A 19,747-nucleotide genomic window follows, 5' to 3' on the forward strand; every position below is an offset into this window, starting at 1 on the left:
TTAAGCACTGGGAATACAGTGGAGTAAACAGATAATCACCCAGAAACAAGCAATTACAATACGGTGTGACAGATGCTATTCCGAGGAACAGCATGAAGTGAGCTGGCAGCCTATGGGAGGGGCACCATCCCCCAGCTGGGTCAGTGAGGGAAGCAGCCCCTTGACTGAGCCTGAGAGGATGAATATGAAGTAGCCAAGGAATCAGCAGTCCAAACAGAGGGGCTGTGCAGTGCAAAAGCCCAAAGGTATGAAAGAGCATTCTAAAAGCTGAGGAGCTGGAAGAAGGCTGGACAGGGAATAATGAGCCACGAAATAGAAAGGTGAGCAGACACCAGAGTGTCTACTGCCCTTTAATCCATGTTGGGCTTTAAGTGAGAGCAATGGGGAGTTGCTGCAGAGCCATAAGCAGAAGAGAGGGATGCTGGATCGGTGAGGAGGGGGGGTGCTAAGGATGGAGGCAGGGGATCAATTAGGAAGCCTTTCATGTGAGACACTATGAGGATCTACACTAGGGAAATGCCAGCAGAGATGGTGGGAAGAGGGCAGAGAGATTCAGGAGGCAGAACTCGAGATGATGTGAATTCAGGGAGGGGTGAGAAAGAGAGAGAAGTTAAGGACGACTCTAAATTTTCTATCTTATTCCAAAGTCTATGCTTAAAACATCTGTATAGTCCTTCTATATTCTCAAATGATAACGTTTAATTTTTCTTTTCAATGAAGCAGAAAGCAAGGTCACCTATTGAAACCGAGAGGAGAGGTGGCAGGAAGAGACTTAGTGAAGGTCTAAAATAGCCACTTTGCAGGAGAAAGAGCTGAGGCAGAGAAACACGGGCTCCAGGAAAGTTCTGAAGGCCCTGAACTGGTGATCCATCTACATAGATCTGAGATTGCTTCCATCAGCACTCAGCAGCCATGGTGAAGATGCCCAGAATATGGACAAAGACACAGATCCACAGTCACATTTTGTCAGGAGGGGCAGAAGAGAAAGAGAATAGGGCAAAAAAGTTAAGGATATGAATAAGCAAGTAGCTAAAGTTATAAAACATAATCTCTAAACTGACTGGAAAATGTGGCTCTTCCTCAGATACCTACAGAGACAGTTTCCTCTCTGGGCAGCTAGAGCTACCAATCCAGCCCCAGCTCTGTGAGACCAGAAAGTTCCACCACAGAAACTGAGCTGTATAGATCTAAGCTGAACATGGTAAAAGGCCCCAGTCTTTCTCTTTCCTGAAACAATCACTCTCCCACAATCACTCCCAAGGATATAATCTCTAGTATCTCATAAATTTGATGACAACGGATTCTTGACCTGGTCCTAATATACTACTTCAGGATGGAAAGTGCCAAATGTTTATTCCCTTAATGACAACCAACCTGCTTTGCACCTACTGTCAAACATTCATAAGTCCAACTGGATAAAGTACAATATATGAAGAAGGAGAGACCCAGGGATAAATACTGGCTGGTGCCAGATTGTGAAAGACCTCGGTTACCAAGCTGAAGCCTGGACATCCTGTGGGTTATGAGGAGGCCCCAGGGAGATGTGAGTGGGAGTGATGGGAGAGGGAGGGTGAGAGGAATGCCATCATCACTGAAAACGGGTTTGGAGAGTTCTTCTGGGAACATGCCCTTATGCCTATTTTATTATTTTTTTAAAGTTTATGTATTTATTTTGAGACAGACAGAGAGTCAGCAGGGGGAGGGGCAGAGAGAGGGAGAGGGGGAATCCCAAGCAGGCTCTGCACCGTCAACGCAGAGTCCGACGTGGGGCTTGAACCCATGAACCATGAGATCATGACCTGAGCTGAAAGTCTAACACTTAACCAACCGAGCCACCCAGGTGCCCCATGCCCATTTAAAAACAGATCAAATTTTAAATATTTTTTTGTCACTATTCTCTACTTACTTTCAAGAGATCTTTTAATAATTTTGCTTCCTATAGTCATATCACCACATCTTTCAGAAGTAAGGAAAACAAATCCATAAATTCTAGCTTCATGAATAAAGGTATAAAAGAATATGCAAACATAACTTAAGCTGACAAGAATATGGCAACTCATTTGAAACTCCAACAGGAAAGATTATGGAAATCAGGATCTTCACACAATATAACATTCTAGACATCTTAGAAAATTAAAAATAATATATTGCTATGATGTGTTTGGGGAACAAAAATGCTGAAGACACATTAGCAAATGGGGCTTTGACATGACATAACCTGAGAGCTCAAACCAACTAATCTAAGACGTTTTAAAGAAGATTTAGATCATTAAAAAAAAAAAACAAAAAACAAAAAACAACAACCCAAAACTAATTATGTGGTTTCAGGAAAAGTAAGTTCTGCCTCAATAACTTCTTTATATTCTTTATTGCTATACTACAGGATGACAAACCCTGCGGGTTACACCAACATCACTTGATTAGACTTTTGGGAACGCGTAAGTCCCACATTCTAGAATGATGTCTAAATTGCAGAAACTTAAATTACATGGAAAGTTGGCTCATGGGATTTAAGATTTGCTAAAGCACATAAACAACTGCAAGTATATAAGCTGCTATCTGCTCAACTTAAAAATGAGCTTTCAGTAAAACGTCTATGGCCTAACAAAATCATACTTAGGACATAAAATTATATACTGAGTGGTTTCTGTGGCTGTCAAAGCTAAAACTCGCTACAAAAAGTATGTGGAAATCTGCACTGATAATTTAATGCATGCCGTCTGATAAATCATCATCACAGAGCCCTTCCTTGAAATATAATCCAACATGAATTAGATGCTATAAAAACTCATTTTTAATAACCACTGCTTAAATACTCATGTTCAACTCTGTGACTGCACAGAAAAAGTTGTTTATGCAGTTTTGTAGGGAGCTCAGTAGCTCTCCAGAAGATGCAGCGAAGCGCTCAATGATCACCTAACTGGTCTGCTAAGGATTATACAGTTTCTAAAAGAAATTTTACCAGCTGCGGAAAAGCCATGCTACATGCTGAGGGGTAATATGTTGTAAACTGTCTTATCATAGGGCCTTTTTAATCTGCAAGGCACTTAACTTGTACCCTACCACTTTGGAGGCTACAAGACCATCCGACACAGTTGAGTAAGCATAGTATGGATGCAGAAGGCCTCCTGCAGTCAGAAGCCTAGCCACGAATACAATTTGTAGGCTGCTCTCCAGGGCAAAGGCTCAGGAGACTCACCAGTTGTGGGAGACTAAAAAAAAATTCACATCCCTTTCCCAATTCCCACCCAGGATTAACTATGTGGCAATCTGCTTGCATTTTGTGGTTCATGACCCTCCCTTTCAAAGAATACAACCATAATGTGCTATACGTACCAGGAAATGTGAAGAAAGCAAGAGCAGTGAACAAATGGCTTGAAGCCATGAGGTAAGACTCACCAAGCAGCCTCACAGGGGGAGTAGCAAAAAGAAAGGGGTATGCAAAAAGAAAACAGACATGTCACAGAGAAAACTGCTGCCTATTTCCACGTTACAATAGTAGCAAATCACTTGAATATTTATAACTTTCTAGGCTCCATAATGCAACAAATCATGTATTACTGCTTTTGTGCCATTCAGAAGCAGTGCTGTGCAGGGGAAAACAGCCTAGTGCTTAGATTTTGACATTGACCACACATACCAGGGTAGGAGGGGGAAGAGGAGGGTTAGTAGGTATCAAGAGGCAATTAATCTGCTTTTGCCTATAACTGTGAAATCACAATGTCCTACCCTGTTAACTGCAATCTTAAAAGGTACAAAAAGAAACGCTAGTCTGCAAAAGTATCTCTGTCTTCATCACTCTGTAAGCAATGGAGATCAGAGAGAATGTCTTAATCGTCATTTTAGCCCCTGCAGCATGCCTGGCACTGTGCCTCACACATGACAAGCAGCAGTAAATATGCACTGAACTGAATTTTCGGCATGAGTAAGCCCGTCTCTTGATCCTTCTTTCCAATGTTTCTTCTTTTCCCAACCAAGACCTTGTTTCTTCTCTTACCTTGCATCCTCTGTCATCTGTGGCTTAACTGATAATTCAGACAACATGAAATAATATTATGTTGTATTTATTGGAACAGAATTTTATGTTCACTTTTTTACTGAGAAGGTAAATGTTAGGAACGTTATCCTTTTTTTTTTTTTTAATGTTTATTTATTTCTGAGAGAGAGAGAGAGAGACAGAAACAGAGCATGAGCAGGGAAGGGGCAGAGACAAACGGAGGCACAGAATCCAAAACAGGCTCCAGGCTCTGAGCTGTCAGCACAAAGCCTGATGTGGGGCTTGAACTCACGAGCCACGAGATCATGACCTGAGCTGAAGTCAGAGGCTCAACCGACCGAGCCACTGAGGTGCCCCAGGAACACTATATTTTTATCTCTAAAATACTTTACAAATTAAATTAAGCTATGGGTTAGTATCTTTTAACAGAAAAAGTTCCATAACCCTAAGTTAAAGATGAGCTGCTTTCTGCCATTTTAAATGTTTTAAAATTTACTTATGCCATACCATACTCTCCTTACCGCTAAATAATGCCCGGAAACAAAATTTTCCACAACTGGCTACAAAAAGACAAAACGTATCCTAGTCTCAATAGGAAGTGTACTTCTATAGAAGATAGAAAATTAATATTCATTGGGAAAAAGCCACATACTTTTCATAGTCCCATCTTCTTCTTCTTCGTCTTCACTGTTTATAACCATGGTCCCCAGGTCAGATTCTAACATGGTGCTGTTATGTTCAATCATGGTCTGGGCCCCTTCACTCATCGTGCTCGTGGCCTTCATCGTGCCCACACTTTCTGAACTAGTCTTCACCATGGTGTGGGAGTCCAGCTCATCTTCATCCTGCAAGCAAAATACTGCAGTGAAGGAAGACTTTTCTAAAACGGCCAGATTTCTTAATTCTTCACAATATGACAAGCATATGATACTTTTTAAATTGAAGTATAGTTGATACACAATGTTACATTAGTTTCAAGTGCACAACATAGCGATCTAACATCTCTATCTATTATGCTATGCTCACCACAAGTGTAGCTGCTGTCTGTCACCACACAGCACTATCACCCTACCGTTGGCTATATTCTCTATGCCACACCTTTCATCTCCATGACTTATTTATTCCATAAATGAAAACCTGTAGCTCCCACTCCCTTTCACCCATTTTGCCCATCTCCCTCTTAATGTTATTACTATATTTCAAAATAATATGTTAATTTAATGTAATATTAATATATCTGATATATTTAATAATATTAATTTATCATACATTATAGTAATATAATTAATTTGATATGTTTAATATAATATCAATACCGCTTTAAATAATGAAAATACCAATATAGCTAATTTTAATATACAGACATACATACAAATGTTATCATAAGAGCCCAAGTTATCCAAAATAATCTACAGTTTTAGGTAATTAAAGCTCAAGCAACAGAATTTCTATTTGATGAAATAGAAGGCTGCTAGCTATTTTTTTTTTTATTTTTTAAAAATGTTTATTAATTTTTGACAGAGAGACAGAGCACGAGCAGGGGAGGGGCAGAGAGAGAGGGAGACACAGAATCCGAAACAGGCTCCAGGCTCGGAGCTGTCAGCACGGAGCCCGACGTGGGGCTGAACTCACAGACCGCGAGATCATGACCTGAGCCGAAGTCAGATGCTCAACCGACTGACTCACCCAGGCGCCCCTAGCTATTTTTAAAATAAGGATTAAGATAGGTAAATTACCAACACATGCAAAACAAAGAATACAGTGACCAAAAAAATATGAGACAGCACATTAAAGACAGAACATGTTGGCACTATTCTAACAGTCATGTTTACAAAACTTCGTACAAAGGCCATTAGCTTTTTTCTTGTTAAAATTGTGATAAATATACATAAAATTTAACATGTTAATAACTTTCAGTGCATATTTCTGAGGCATTAAGTACATTCACAGTATTATGCAATCATCACTAATATCCATTTGCAGAACTTTTTCATTATCTCAAACAGAAACCCTGTGCCCATTAAAAAATAACTCCTCATTCTCCCCTTTTCCCAATCTCCAGTAACCTCTCTTCTCCTCTCTGTTACTATGAATTTGTCTATTCTAGGTACCTCATATAATAGAATCAAACAATATATGGCCTTTTGTGTCTGGCTTATTTCACTTGGCATGTTTTCAAGGTTCATCCATGTCGTAGCATGTGTCAGAATTTCATTCCTTTTCAAGACTGAATGATATTCCATTTATATATATACACACACCACATTTGTTTATCCATTCATTTGTTGATGAACATTAGGCTATTTACACCTTTTGGTTATTATAAATAATGCTGCAGTGAACACTGGTGTACAAGTATCTATTTGAGTCCCTGCTCTCAATTATTTTGGTATAAACCTAGAAGTGCAATTCTACATCATATGGTAATTCTTTTTTTAATTTTTGAGAAACCACCAAATTGTTTCTCCCAGTTGCTACACCATTTTACGTTCTCACCAACAGTGCACAAAGTTCCATTTTCTCCACATTCTCACCGAGACTTGTTATTTTCTAGTTTTTTTGATAACAGCCATCCTAGTGGATATGTGGTATCTCATTGTAGTTTGATTTGCATTTCCCTAATGATGCTGAGCATCTTTTCATGTGCTTACTGACCATTCATATATCTTCTCTAGAGAAATGTCTATTTAAGTCCTTTGCCCATTTTTGATATAGGTTGTTTTTTGTTGTTGAGTTGCAGGAGATCATTGTATATTCTAGATATTAACCCCTTAGCAGATACATGATTTCCAAGTATTTCTCCCCATTTTGTAGGTTGCCTTTTCACTTTCTCAATGGTTCCTTTGATGCACACGTTTTTAATTTTGATAAAGTCAAAGTTATCTGTTTTCTTTTGTTGCCTGTGTTTTCATTGTTCTATCATAGCCATTAATTTTTAAATGTAAATTCACAGAAAGATCAAATCAGTAATATAAATATGAACCAAAAACTGCTCTTTAGAATGTTTGTCAAAAGATAAACTGAAATTGGGCCGTAAAAATAAACTAACAAATTCTGTTTGAGAAACCAGACAAAATGCTACTTGGAAAAACTTGATACATACTGTGAAATTCATTTACATACATTCCACTTTAGGTAGAAACAAGCAAAACTTAATTCTGACAGAGGTCAAATGCGAATACAGAGAACAGGAGCATCTGTATAGTTCTCAGCTGTTTGATAGCCCTTCCTCTTCCTGAACCTGCATGATAAATTCAGCATATCTCTCAAAGTCTTTTGTGCTTCTTTCACAAGGTTCTCATTTATTTATTTATTTATTTATTTATTTATTTATTTATTATTTAATATGAAATTTATTGTCAAATTGGTTTCCATACAACACCCAGTGCTCATCCCAACAGGTGCCTTCCTCAGTGCCCATCACCCAGTTTCCCCTCCCTACCACGCCCCATCAACCCTCAGTTTATTCTCAGCTTCTCTTTTAGATGACTTCGTCATTCTTATGCTTCGACTATCTAACATGTTGAAGACTCCCAAATCCCGAAATCTTCCTGAACTTATTACTTAAATGCTTAATGACGTTTAAAACTCGACAATCCCAAATCAGATATCATCTCATCCACCTCTTTAGTCTCTCCTGTCTGCCTCCATCCCCAACAACGACCACTACAAAGCACAGTAATCTGCATTAGCTACCCAAGAGTAAAAAAATCAACAGATCTTCTTAGGTTCATTCTGTCTTTGATTCTCTGTATCAACAGAGTTCTGTATATCAACTGTTACTGAGTAAATTCCTGATTGCCTCATACTTGGGTGAATGCAAGAAAAGCTCCCTGACTAAACAGTCTCTCCCACCCTGACCTTCTAGAATCAGACAGATTCCTGGCTTGAATCACTTAAGAGACATAAGACCTCTAGGTAAACAATTTAAACTCTCTAAACTTTAGTTTCTTTCATTGGAGTTATGATGATTAAATGAGAAAAAACATGCAAAATGCCTACATATTACTAGAACAAAGTAGTTTCACACTTTCTTCAAAGCCCATATACCATACGAATCTTTCTTAAAAACAATTGTACCATAATATCCTACTGAAATCTCTAATGGCCATAGTTCTTGCCTGCCTTAAAAGCTAAACACTTCTGCCTCATTGTAATGTCTTCTATGTTATCCTATTTTATCTGGCCAATCCTATTTTCCCATTGTCCAAATATCCTCCATTTCACTCAGGCTAACCTTAACTGAGTCTCCAGCTGCTATAAACCCATGTCATGCTATGCTCATTAAGACCTGTTCTTTCTTTGTTCACGTCTTCTTCTCCACTCAGAATGCTCTTTCCTCTCTGTCCATTCTAACTAAATCCTATAGTCCCAGATCAAGTATCTACTACCTTCATGGCTAATTTAGTCCTTATTAATTATCCTCTTTTCTAAACTTCTATAGAATTTATAAGCTGCATCACACACTTTTGCATTTAAATTTATGATCTCATATTGTGAATAACTGCTTTGTAAAATCCTTTAGAAATATAAGTATCTTACAGATAAGAATACCTTACAGTACCTCCGAATCTACTCCAGTGTTTCATTTGGTATTCCATATACAGTAAGCATTCATTACATATTTACTTTACACAGAACTATAAAATCATGAGCCTTTAACAATTCAACCCCTCATTTTATTTATGAAAAAAATGAGATTCATAGAAAGCAAGAGACATCCCTAAGGACACATATCTATTTAAAAGCAAAGTGGGAGTAAGAAACTAGTTCTTATATTTCTTAGTCTATTACTCCACTAAATGCATGTATCTTACTTACATTTAAATTTTGATCCACTTGAATGCTTAAGTTAGAGGTACAGGCTTACAAATTTAACAGCTTATGTCACCAGCGCCTATTCCCAAAGAGTCCACACAAATTATTTGGTCCATTCTCGTGAAACCCACCATCTTCTCTTATTTGTACTATTAAAAACAGTACAATTATACTGTATGATTTAAAAATTATAAACTATACATGTAAACTATATATATAAACTGTTAAAAATTATAAGCTGTTAAAAACCATTAAAAAATGGCCTCTGCATAGTTTTCTCTGTTCCCACTCTTGCCCACTTTAGTCTCTCAAAGGCAGATTGATCCTTTCAAAAGATAAATCAATCATTTCATGTTACTCTCCGCTCAAAACCCTGCTCTTGGCCTCCTATCACACTTAGAATAAAATCCAGAATCTTTATCAGCCAAATGTGATCTGGTTCAGTAATATCTGCCAATCCTATCTCCTATCACATTCCTTCTCACTCACCAAGTTCCATCCTTGGCTGTTTCTTGAGCATTCTAAGCATGTTCCTCCTCGAGCCTTTAAATTGGCTGATCTTTCAACCTGGAATGCTCTTCCACAAGACAGCTTTATTCTTTACTTAACTCAAGTCTCTACTTAGATGTCACCACCTTAGTGAGGCTTTTTCTGACCACCAAGCTGAAAGCAACGTCTCCATCAATCTTTTATCCTTCTGTATTCTTCATAGCCTCTACTTGGCTTCTCTACCACTAGAATGTAGGTTTGATGAAGGCAGAGGCTTCTTTTTCATCGATGAATCTCCAATGCTTAGAACACCTATCACACAATAGGTACTTAATAAGAACTTATTTAATAAATGGATCAATTTATATTTTCACTTGTTAATTCACTCAGCAAGGATTTATTGTAAATTTGTAATATGTCAAGGAGTAGTCCAGGCATTGGAGATACAAAGATAAATAAGAAAAATTCTGCTCCATTTTGGTTTTTTAAGGAGTCTGATGTCTAAGAGAAACTGACTGACGTGTGAGGGATAAATTACCAGGCGATTTGTTAAGTACCATGAGAAAAGTGACCTCTACCTCTGCCTCTAACAAATGAAAGCCTCGCAGAGGAGGCTGCCCTTAAATTAGGTCAAAAGGATACATACTATGTACGTAACAAATATACACAAATTTGGGTGACTGCTTTATATTACAGCTTCTTTTTATAGCAAAGCCACACTCAGACATCCCTTCTCAGCTCAGACACCCCAAGACTGAATTAAGTGCCATATTCTGTACTGTCAGAGCACCTTATGCTTATTCCACTCATATGCTTATTACGCAATACTGTAATTATCTATATACTTGTCCAAATCTCCCATTAGATTCTAAAACCTGTAAGTACAGTAACCAAATCTTGTTAACAGTTCTATTCCTGGCATCCAGCACAAAGCCTGTTCTTACTATATAATCTATTAAACTAATGTTAAAGCCCTTATTATGAGGTAGTGCCAAAGCACAGAACTGAGGACAATGTTATACAAGGTTCTACAGGAGAATTTTATTTAACTTACTATTTTAAAGTACAGAATGGCTGGGGCGCCTGGGTGGCTCAGTCAGTTGAGCATCCGACTTTGGCTCAGGTCATGATCTTGCAGTTCATGAGTTCGAGCCCCGTGTCAGGCTCTGTGCTGCCAGCTCCGAGCCTGGAGCCTGCTTTGGATTCTGTCTCCCTCTCTCTGCCCCTTCCCTGCTCATGCTCTGTCTCTCTCTGTCTCTTAAAAATGAATAAATGTTAAAAAAATATTTTTTAATAAAATATAGAATGGCAACTGAAGAAACTGAGAGGGAAAATAATGCTATTAACTAGAATTATTAGTTGATCATTTTTTAATAGTCATAAAAATAGTTACCAATGAGTAGAAGAACTTACGCTAAAAACTTTTTAATCCTCTTATTCATCCTGTGAGATATTATTAACCCCACTTTGCAAACAATGAACCTGAAATTCAAGTGAGTTTAATAATTTGTCTAAGGTCATACAACAAATAAGTAGAGGAATAAGGATTCTAACTAGGTCATTCTGATTCCGAAGCCCAAGATCTGACTTTCAATTTTATAAAGCTTTACAATTATTTACAGCATTTCTTAGGTCTAGCTGAATTTAATAGTGGTTAGCGGAAGCATGTCTGATTTTTGCTAAAAGATAAAGAAACTGACATACACATAAATAAACTGATTTGTACCTGGTCCGAAAGCTAATAAAAAAACCTGGAATTACTCTTTCTAGTAGACCCGACTGAGGAAGAAAGGAAACAACTGATTTTCTATCAGTTCTTTTAAACAATCAACTGCTAGTTTAGTACCTTATTTTATCATGTTTCAACCAGTTTAATTCCCAAAACACTGCATCTATTTTTATATGTGTGAGTCATTTGTCTCTCATCCTTGTAAGGTTCAGTGCTGTGACAATTAACATAACATTTGGGTGACGGGCAACAATACTCTTAGTCTTCCTATAGCCATATTAGATTTGAATCTACAATAATGAGGGCTGCACTTCTGGATTCACACAACTGGCCCAGACAATCTATACAATTATAAAAACAATAAATCAAGTTTGGAAGCGATTGCTCTCATAGCATATTATCTTCACTGACATAGTCACTTTGCTAAAGGATGCTAATCTAATTTACAAATTGACAGTAAATAAAATAGCAATGCAAAAAAAAAAAAAGAATGAGGACCCAATTCGCTAATGGGAGGGTGGCACCCAAACAGTAATTAATAAAGTACAGATGGAATGAGAACCAGTTTCTATGAAATTTGAAGACTCGAACACTAATAACGTGGTGATGGTGGTAAAAACTTTTCAGCAATACTTTTTACTTTTAAAAAATCATTAACTCTGAAATTATTCCTGGTATTTTAGATTATTATTAAAATTCCATTTGGTGCTTTTAACATTTTTACAATAAAACAGTTAAAATGTTTTTCCAAAGTCACACTTCATTTATATATATTTTGTTATTCCTCACAAAAGAAAAGCAGAAGAAAAACATGTTGATACTTTATAGAAAAAGGTCTGTGGAACAGATGCTTCTCCTCTGTAGAAAGCAGCCAATTCCAGTAAGGAATACAATAGCATTTCAATCAGTGGTCATCATGTGCCAGGAATGCAAAACAGAGTACTGATGATAATCCAGGTTATGAATCATAAAATCCACATGGAATACAAATATTTGAAAACATTATTAGGAAATCCTACTCCATTGTTAAGATAGATTTATGCTGTAACAGTCTGAGAAATAATCAGATTTTGCGTTAGGTATCCCGACATATGCAAGATCTACTACTTTAAAGGATTTTCTAAATATTCAGCTACTCTTTGATATTAAAGATGTTCACATAAACACATTAGAAAGCATTTGCCATTTGTAACATTGATGAGATAGACTATTCCTTAAATACGTGTTTTTCTAATTGGAAATACTCTATTTTATTTCCCTTCTTGAAATATTAAATACATCTTTACTGCTACTACAATTACATAACAGCACATTATCAGCATACAGCAGTGATCTTAATGGTTTTGATTCAACTAGAGAATTCCACTGAGGATACATTCTGCTACAGCATACAAAATTTACTTTTATTTTTTTTCCAAAACTATTTTTTAGGAAAAAAGTGAACGTGTAAAATATATAAATGAACCTATTATATAAACAGTTGCAATATTATAGTGGTCTGGATATCTTTCAAACCTCTTAGAGGTGCTAATCAGGGATGACACTAAAACAGCAAATAATAAATGTAACAAACATACTATAAATGCATAACTGAACTCTTGAGACACTAAAGGAAATCCCCAAGGGCCCCAAACAGAGCTGGGAAACAGTGAGAATAACCTAAATCTGACCTCAGGGGCTGCCTTAGGGGCATAAGATGATGGGGGTGGGGTGGTAATAGGGTATCCATTTTAGTGGATAAAGGGAACAAGCGACAAGTCTTTGGGTTCTTTTCACATTAGAACTGAAACCCCTGCATAAAGGTGGGGATCTTGAAAGTCTACATCCTTAGTGAAAGGGTGAACAAGAAAAAATGTACTCAAAGGCAGAGAAGACATGCAAACTTGTTTGTCTCACTTCGGCTCTATGCAAAGATGGGAAGTGGGTGGTGGTGGGGCTTCCTTTTAGAAGGTATAGTTATGGGTTTTGGCTTTCTAACATTACCCACAAGGTGTGGGAAACTTCATGCTGAGAAATTAGCCTAATGCAGTCCCACTATGGAAGTACCTGGGGTGCCTGATGGAAACAAACAAAAATATCCACCCTGGACAGGGACTCAAACTCAATCATCAACCCAGAAATAATCATTCTCAGAAATAAAACCCAGCTAGAGTTGAGCTCACAATCCAAAAGATAAGTAATGAATGAACAAGCTATCAAGAATGGGTAGAAACAACAAACACCAGAAGTAAGACTCCCTTCTCCCTTAAAATTAAGTTAGTCAACTTAGAAAGCTGCATCTTTCTAAGACAAAAATTTCTAGGATAAAAATTAGTAAAGCGTATACAGTGGCATTTTAGATTGGAAAAAACAAGCACAAAAGTAGAAATAATTCTGTCTAGAAGGGAAGGCATTAAGTCATTCTGACTGCATTAACAAATGACCTATAGTTTACAGAGTGCTCTCAACACTGAGAAATGGAATAGGTTGGTCGGCAGAGGACTGACCGGAACCTTGAAGACTCAAGAATGAATGGAGGACAAGACTGGGGAAAGAGAACCTGGAGTCAGAAGGTTATTACTGAAATCCAGATTTGAGGTAATCACAGCCTATACTAAAAGGTTTACAGAAACAGGAATCACAAGTCGAATCTGAAAGAAATCCTGAAAGAATCAATAGATTCAATAGATTATGTAAACTTTCTGGTCAAATTATCAAAATAACTCCAATACTCTGAACCTAAAGAGATGAAACTGACTCGAGAAAAGTGTGAAAGGTTCTAATTTGAAAAGATGGAGAAGATAAAATAAATAATGCCAATTATTTATAACCAAAAAATGACTTAATGGAATTTGCCACTTTCTCACATGATGAAGGCATTGAAATCTAATAATCAATTTGTGGTAAAAGGGTCAAATAAGAAATCAACAAGGCATGTAAGGTGCAACTTCAAGGGAATGGACATAAAACTGGGGAAAACTATGGCAGGAATCTTTCACTTTTCTCCCTGTGCATAACAAAACCCGAGGTTGTTGGTTACACTGCTAACCTGTGTCAATGATAAATTTGACTTATTACTTGAATTAGTAAAAGCAAAAATGAAAGGGTACTACTGCACATTTGCTTTTATGTCTCACATCCAAAAAGAGGGCTTTGTACCACTTAACTAAAAACACCTCTCTGCTACAGCAAGGTGAACGTACTGAAGTGACACGGGAACATTATCTTCAAATTCCACTTCCAAATACAGTAAAGAAGAGCACTTACCCCATTGCCCCTTTACCCACAAACCTTGTTTCTTTGTTACCAGTGAGATGGCTCACAGCAGAAGCAGCTGGTTAACTCTGGTCTCATTAGCTCCACATTCAACCCAACTGAGCTAAGAACTACTGAAAAAACATCAAAAATACTCTCTTTCAGACAGCTTCCCTTAAGCACCGCTTCAATGTCTGACAGGCCGAAAAAGGTAATAAATTGGTATTTACCAACAAAAGCTATTAAGATCTACAGTATCTGAGAATCTGTCCAACGAATGAACTTTCTTCTCATTGGTATAAGTAGGTGGTCCTTCTGTTTCACTGCAAGGCCAGCATACGAGCTTATTCAGCTGCTGTCTTTGACATACCTGTCTTTAACAAACAGAAACTTCTGCCTTCATGGATCCTAACTTTTTGCATGTTCACAGGCATGTTTTAGAGTTACATCAAAGCATTCAAGATCTCCAAAAGTCATAAAAGACTTGTTCATCAGTACAAGCCTAAATGGTGAGAAGGCGTGTGGGCAGGACTTCAGAGGCTCCATGATGCAAGACTGCACAAGTTCTTGGCATTATATTAAAAGTTTCCAAACAAAAGATTATCTTACATCCCCTGTGCATAATACTGATATACAATACAGTAAATTAAAAAGTAAAAGCAACCTTAACCATGGTTTTTCTTTTTTCTCTTAGAGCCAAAATGATGTCAAAAGACTAACAAAATATAAAAATTAAAAAATCAACTATTTTAAAATAAAAATAACACCTTTAAAAATTGTTGTTACAAGCAGTTTATAAAAAATCCACAAGAGGGCACCAAAGACAAAACACTAGAACAAATTCCATTAATTGGAGATTTACAGATAATACAGATTCATAAAACAGGTTATTATGTTTACTAACATGCTATCAATACCTTTCAGAAAGAGGCTAGTGGCTCCCTGTCTTAAGCTGATATATTTTAAAATATAAGTATAGCCAAGTTATATTTTTAAATAAGCAATATTTGTTTCTTAAAGGACAGGTTGCCTACACCCAGTAATCTTCCCAGTGACTTCCATACAATAGCAGGAGCTCAATGAATAGTTGCTGATTCCACAAAATTGACAGAAACATACAACAGGAAATATCAAACATTCATATTACTTTATCATTGCATTCTAAATTGTTTTATATTAAAAGATTTACGATTGTAGGGATGCCTGAGTGGCTCAGTCAGTTAAGCATCCGACTTTAGCTCAGGTCATGATCTCATGGCTTATGAGTTTGAGCCCTGCATCAGGCTCTGTGCTGACAGCTCAAAAATAAATAAATGTTAAAAAACTTTAATAAAAAAAGATTTACAATTGTGTATCTTATGTTTGTAGAACCAGGGCTAATTTGTCTTTGAAAAGAATTTTTTCTTTCCTGCATCCTTTCTTTTCTGTCCCTTTTCTATTCCATTATGATAGTGTTTAATAGCAAATAAAAACTTTAATACACACTTAACAGAAGAAACATCACTTATGTAAAGTTAGAAATGTAATATAAAATGATTTTGAGAAATCACTCTCCAAAGCATACAATTCAGAAGAAGACTACTAGCAATATTCATTTTAATGTGATTTATGTAATACAAATGAAATTCTGGAGCAGAGGAGTTATCAGGGAAGCAAAAAACAAGCAATCTTCCTCTACACCCCCAACCAAATATTTATGACATTTGGCTTAAGAATTGCTGAAGGAAAATACTTCAGTACCAGTATGCACCTTAAATGCAAATACATTCTGTCCTGATGATAATTGTGCGGCACTATGCTAAATAATAAGGGGTAAAAGTCAGGTAGAATCTACTATAAAGGTTGTATTATAAAGATAAGTAAATATATATAGATGATGAATCAAAAATTACATATTTATGTAATAAATTCTGTGTGCCATGCAGTGTACTAAAATATAGTCTTTGTCCTTGAGAAACGTACAGTTAAAAAAATTTTTTAATGTTTATTTATTTTTGGCGGAGAGAGAGACAGAGCATGAGTAGGGGAGGGGCAGAGAGAGAGGGAGACACAGAATCCAAAGCAGGCTCCAGGCTCCAGGCTCCAGCACAGAGCCTGACGCGGGGCTCGAACTCACAGACCAAGAGATCGTGACCTGAGCCAAAGTCGGACACTCAACCAGCTGAGCCACCCAGGTGCCCCAGAGAAACGTACAGTTTAGTGGACAGAGGTAGAAAGTAGACAAAGTGAGATAAATACTCTCATTGAGGTAAACACAGGGTACATTTAGGAACCATATAGAAGCACTTGTTCAGCTGAAGCTTAAAAGAGCATCATGAAAGGTTCCCCTTTTCCAGAGGAATCATGGCCAAGATGACTCCTGAAAGATAAGGAATTAGGCAAATGAGGGTGAAGAAATGAGTCTAAGGAAAAGCAGCAACTTATAATTTGCTTTAAACGCTTTTTGAGCAATCCTATTTTTCTAATGGTTTTGCTACCAACTGGAAAAAGCCTGCTGATTCCTAATTACTTGCTCTCTCCCTGAGGCTTCAAACCTGCATATCCAACTGCCTGCTACACAAAATGACTTGGATAAGCCAGGGACACCTCAAATTAAAGCAAGTGCTAAAGCCATCTCATCTTACCCAGAAAGTCGCCTTGGAGAGAGTGCTGCTGGGAGAATATTTCGCCACAGTCTAAGGAGGTAGAGAGAAAATGTGGGCGAGCGAAGAAACAAAGGCTCTGACTACTCTATCATGAGGTTTGTTAGTGAATCAGTTATTGTTGATTTCTTCCCTGATTTTTTTGTTTAATGGTGAAAACAACTACATTTGTAGTTTGAGGAGAAAGGCCCTAGAAAGAAGAGATACTATGACTGACAGAAAAGAAAAGGCAAGTAGAGAAGATACCCTTAAAGGAGGTAGGGGCGCCTGGGTGGCTCAGTCAGTTGTGTCCAACTTCGGTTCAGGTCATGATCTCAGTGTTCGTGAGCTCGGGCCCCATATTGGGCTCTGTGCCGACAGCTCAGAGCCTGGAGCCCACTTCGGATTCATGTGTCCTTCTTTCTCTGCCCCTCTCCTGCTTGCATGCACGTACATGAGTGTGTGTTCTCTCTTGCTCTCTCTCAAAAAAATAAACATAAAAAAAATTTACAAAGGGAGGTAGAAGGAAAATCAAAGGGCAATAAAATAACAATGACTATTCTTTGTGCAGAGCTCTATCACAGTACTTTCATATTGTATTGTGATGAGTCATCAGTTCACTTGGCGTCTCACCCACCACACTACAATCTTTTTGTAGACAAAAACCACACTTTAGTTTTATTCTATATGAATTTTTATGAGTGAAAAAAGATATATCATCTGAAACAGGGAGACAGAGAAAACTAGTGAGGATGCAGAAACATTAGAGTTAAAAGAAAACTGAGGTCTAGTTAGTTGCGGTAAGACAAAAAATATATACAAAAGTTATAAAGATTTATTTCTAAGTAAAAGGATTATTTATGCAGAAAATTTCAAAGAATCTACAAAAAACTCCTAGAACTGATAACCAAGTACAACAAGGTCATAGGATATAAGCACAATATAAAAAATCATTTGCTTCCTATATATACCAGCAATAAAAAGGTGGAATTTGGAATCAAAATAATTTTTTTTAAATCTCAAATGCCAACTCAAATTCCTTAGTTTTCTCAATGAAGCAACTCAGAATTTAGGCCAACTGATTGTAAGTCTGTAGTGTCATACTTTTGTTAAGGTGATTTGTATCTTGCTGTGCTCAGATGGAACAATGGCAGACCTTCGGTACTCAGTGGAGTTGAGTGTAGTTGGTTTCCTTCTTTCTTCCTTTTTAAAATTTTTTATTCTATTTATTTATTTTAAAAAGTTTTTTGAACGTTTTTTCATTTTTGAGAGACAGAGAGAGTGCAAGCGGGATGGGGCAGGGAGAGAGGGAGACACAGAATCCAAAGCAGGCTCCACAGAGCCCGATGTGGGACTTGAACTCACAAGCCGTGAGATCATGACCTGAGCCAAGGTCGGAGGCTTAACCAACTGAGCCACCCAGGCACCCTTCAATTTATTTAAACAAAACAAAAAATTTTAAGAAAGGTTCATCCATTTCTCTCACTTCCTCACCCCCTGCCTCCTGTAGCAACTAATCTGTTCTCTGTATCTATGAATGGGTTTTTTTTATTTTTCTGTTCTTGTTTTTATTTATTAGATTCCACTTGTAAGAGAGATCATATGGTATTTGTCTTTCTCTGACATTTCACTTAGCATAAGTTCTATCCATGCTATCACATATGGCAAGATTCCTCTTTTTTTTAGAATATTCCATTATATACATAATACAATTTATTTATCCATTCACCCACTGATGGACACTTAGGTTGGTTACATATCTTGGCTATTATAAATAATGCTGCAATGAACATGGGGAATGCACATATCTTTTCAAATTGTTTTTGTTTTCTTTGGGTAAATATCAAAGAAGTACAATTTTTGGATCATATGGTAGTTCTATTTTTAATTCTTTGAGGAACCCCCATGCTGCTTTCCAGAGTGGTTGCACCAATTTAATTTCCCACTAACAGTTCACCAGTGTTCCCTTGTCTCTACATCTGTGCCAGCACTTGCTATTTCTTGTCTTCTTGATAATAGGCATTCTAACAGGTGTGAGGTGATACATCATTGTGGTTTTGATCTGCATTCCCCTAATGATTAATGATGTTGAGCATCTTTCATGTACTTGGTGGCCATCTGTATGTCTTCTTTGAAATAAAGTCTATTCAGATCTTCTGCCCATTTTTAATCGGATTATTTGTGAGGCTTTTCGCTATTAAGTAGTAGGAGTTCTGTATATATTTTGGTGATTAGCCTCTTATCAGTTATATGATTTTAAATTATTTTCTAACATTCAATAGGTTGTCTTTTCATTTTGTTGATGGTTTCCTTTGCTGTGCAGAAGCTTTTTAGCTTGACATAGTCCCATTCATTTATCTTTTCTTCTGTTGCCTCTGCTTTTTGGTATCAGATCCAAAGGTCATTGCCAAAACCAGTATCAAAGAGTTGTCTATATTTTTTTCTAGGAGTTTTATGGTTTCAGGTCTTTTAATCTGTTTCAAGTTGGTTTTGTGTATGGTGTAAGATATGGATACTGTTTCATTCTTTTGTGTGTAGCAGTCCAGTTTTCCCAACACTATTTATTGAAGAAACTGTCCTTTCCCCATTGTATGTTGTTAGCAGCTCATTTGTTGTAAATTAATTGACCATATAAGGGTGGGCTTAATTCTGGGATCTCTATTCTGTTCCATTGAAGTATGTGTCTGTTTTTAATGACAATATGCTTTTGATTACTATAGCTTTGTAATATAGTTTGAAATCAGAGATTGTGGTGCCTCTGGCTTTGTTCTTTCTCAAGATTGCTTTGGCTATTCAGGGTCTGTTGTGGTTACATACAAATTTTTGGCTGATTTGTTTTCTTTCTGTGAAAATGCCACT

The 19,747-nt window shown here is 37.1% G+C and overlaps 1 protein-coding gene across 1 annotated transcript in view; it reads right to left on the minus strand.

The window, feature by feature from the left end:
- STK3 (serine/threonine kinase 3) overlaps positions 1–19,747 on the minus strand; it is a 285,970-nt gene that overhangs the window by 83,380 nt on the left and 182,843 nt on the right. The window contains 1 exon segment of the mRNA XM_058698688.1: positions 4,650–4,842. Coding sequence (XP_058554671.1) covers positions 4,650–4,842 — 193 coding nt within the window.

The sequence above is a fragment of the Neofelis nebulosa genome, chromosome 14 (assembly GCF_028018385.1).
Source record: "Neofelis nebulosa isolate mNeoNeb1 chromosome 14, mNeoNeb1.pri, whole genome shotgun sequence".
In the NCBI taxonomy this organism is placed as follows: domain Eukaryota; kingdom Metazoa; phylum Chordata; class Mammalia; order Carnivora; family Felidae; genus Neofelis; species Neofelis nebulosa.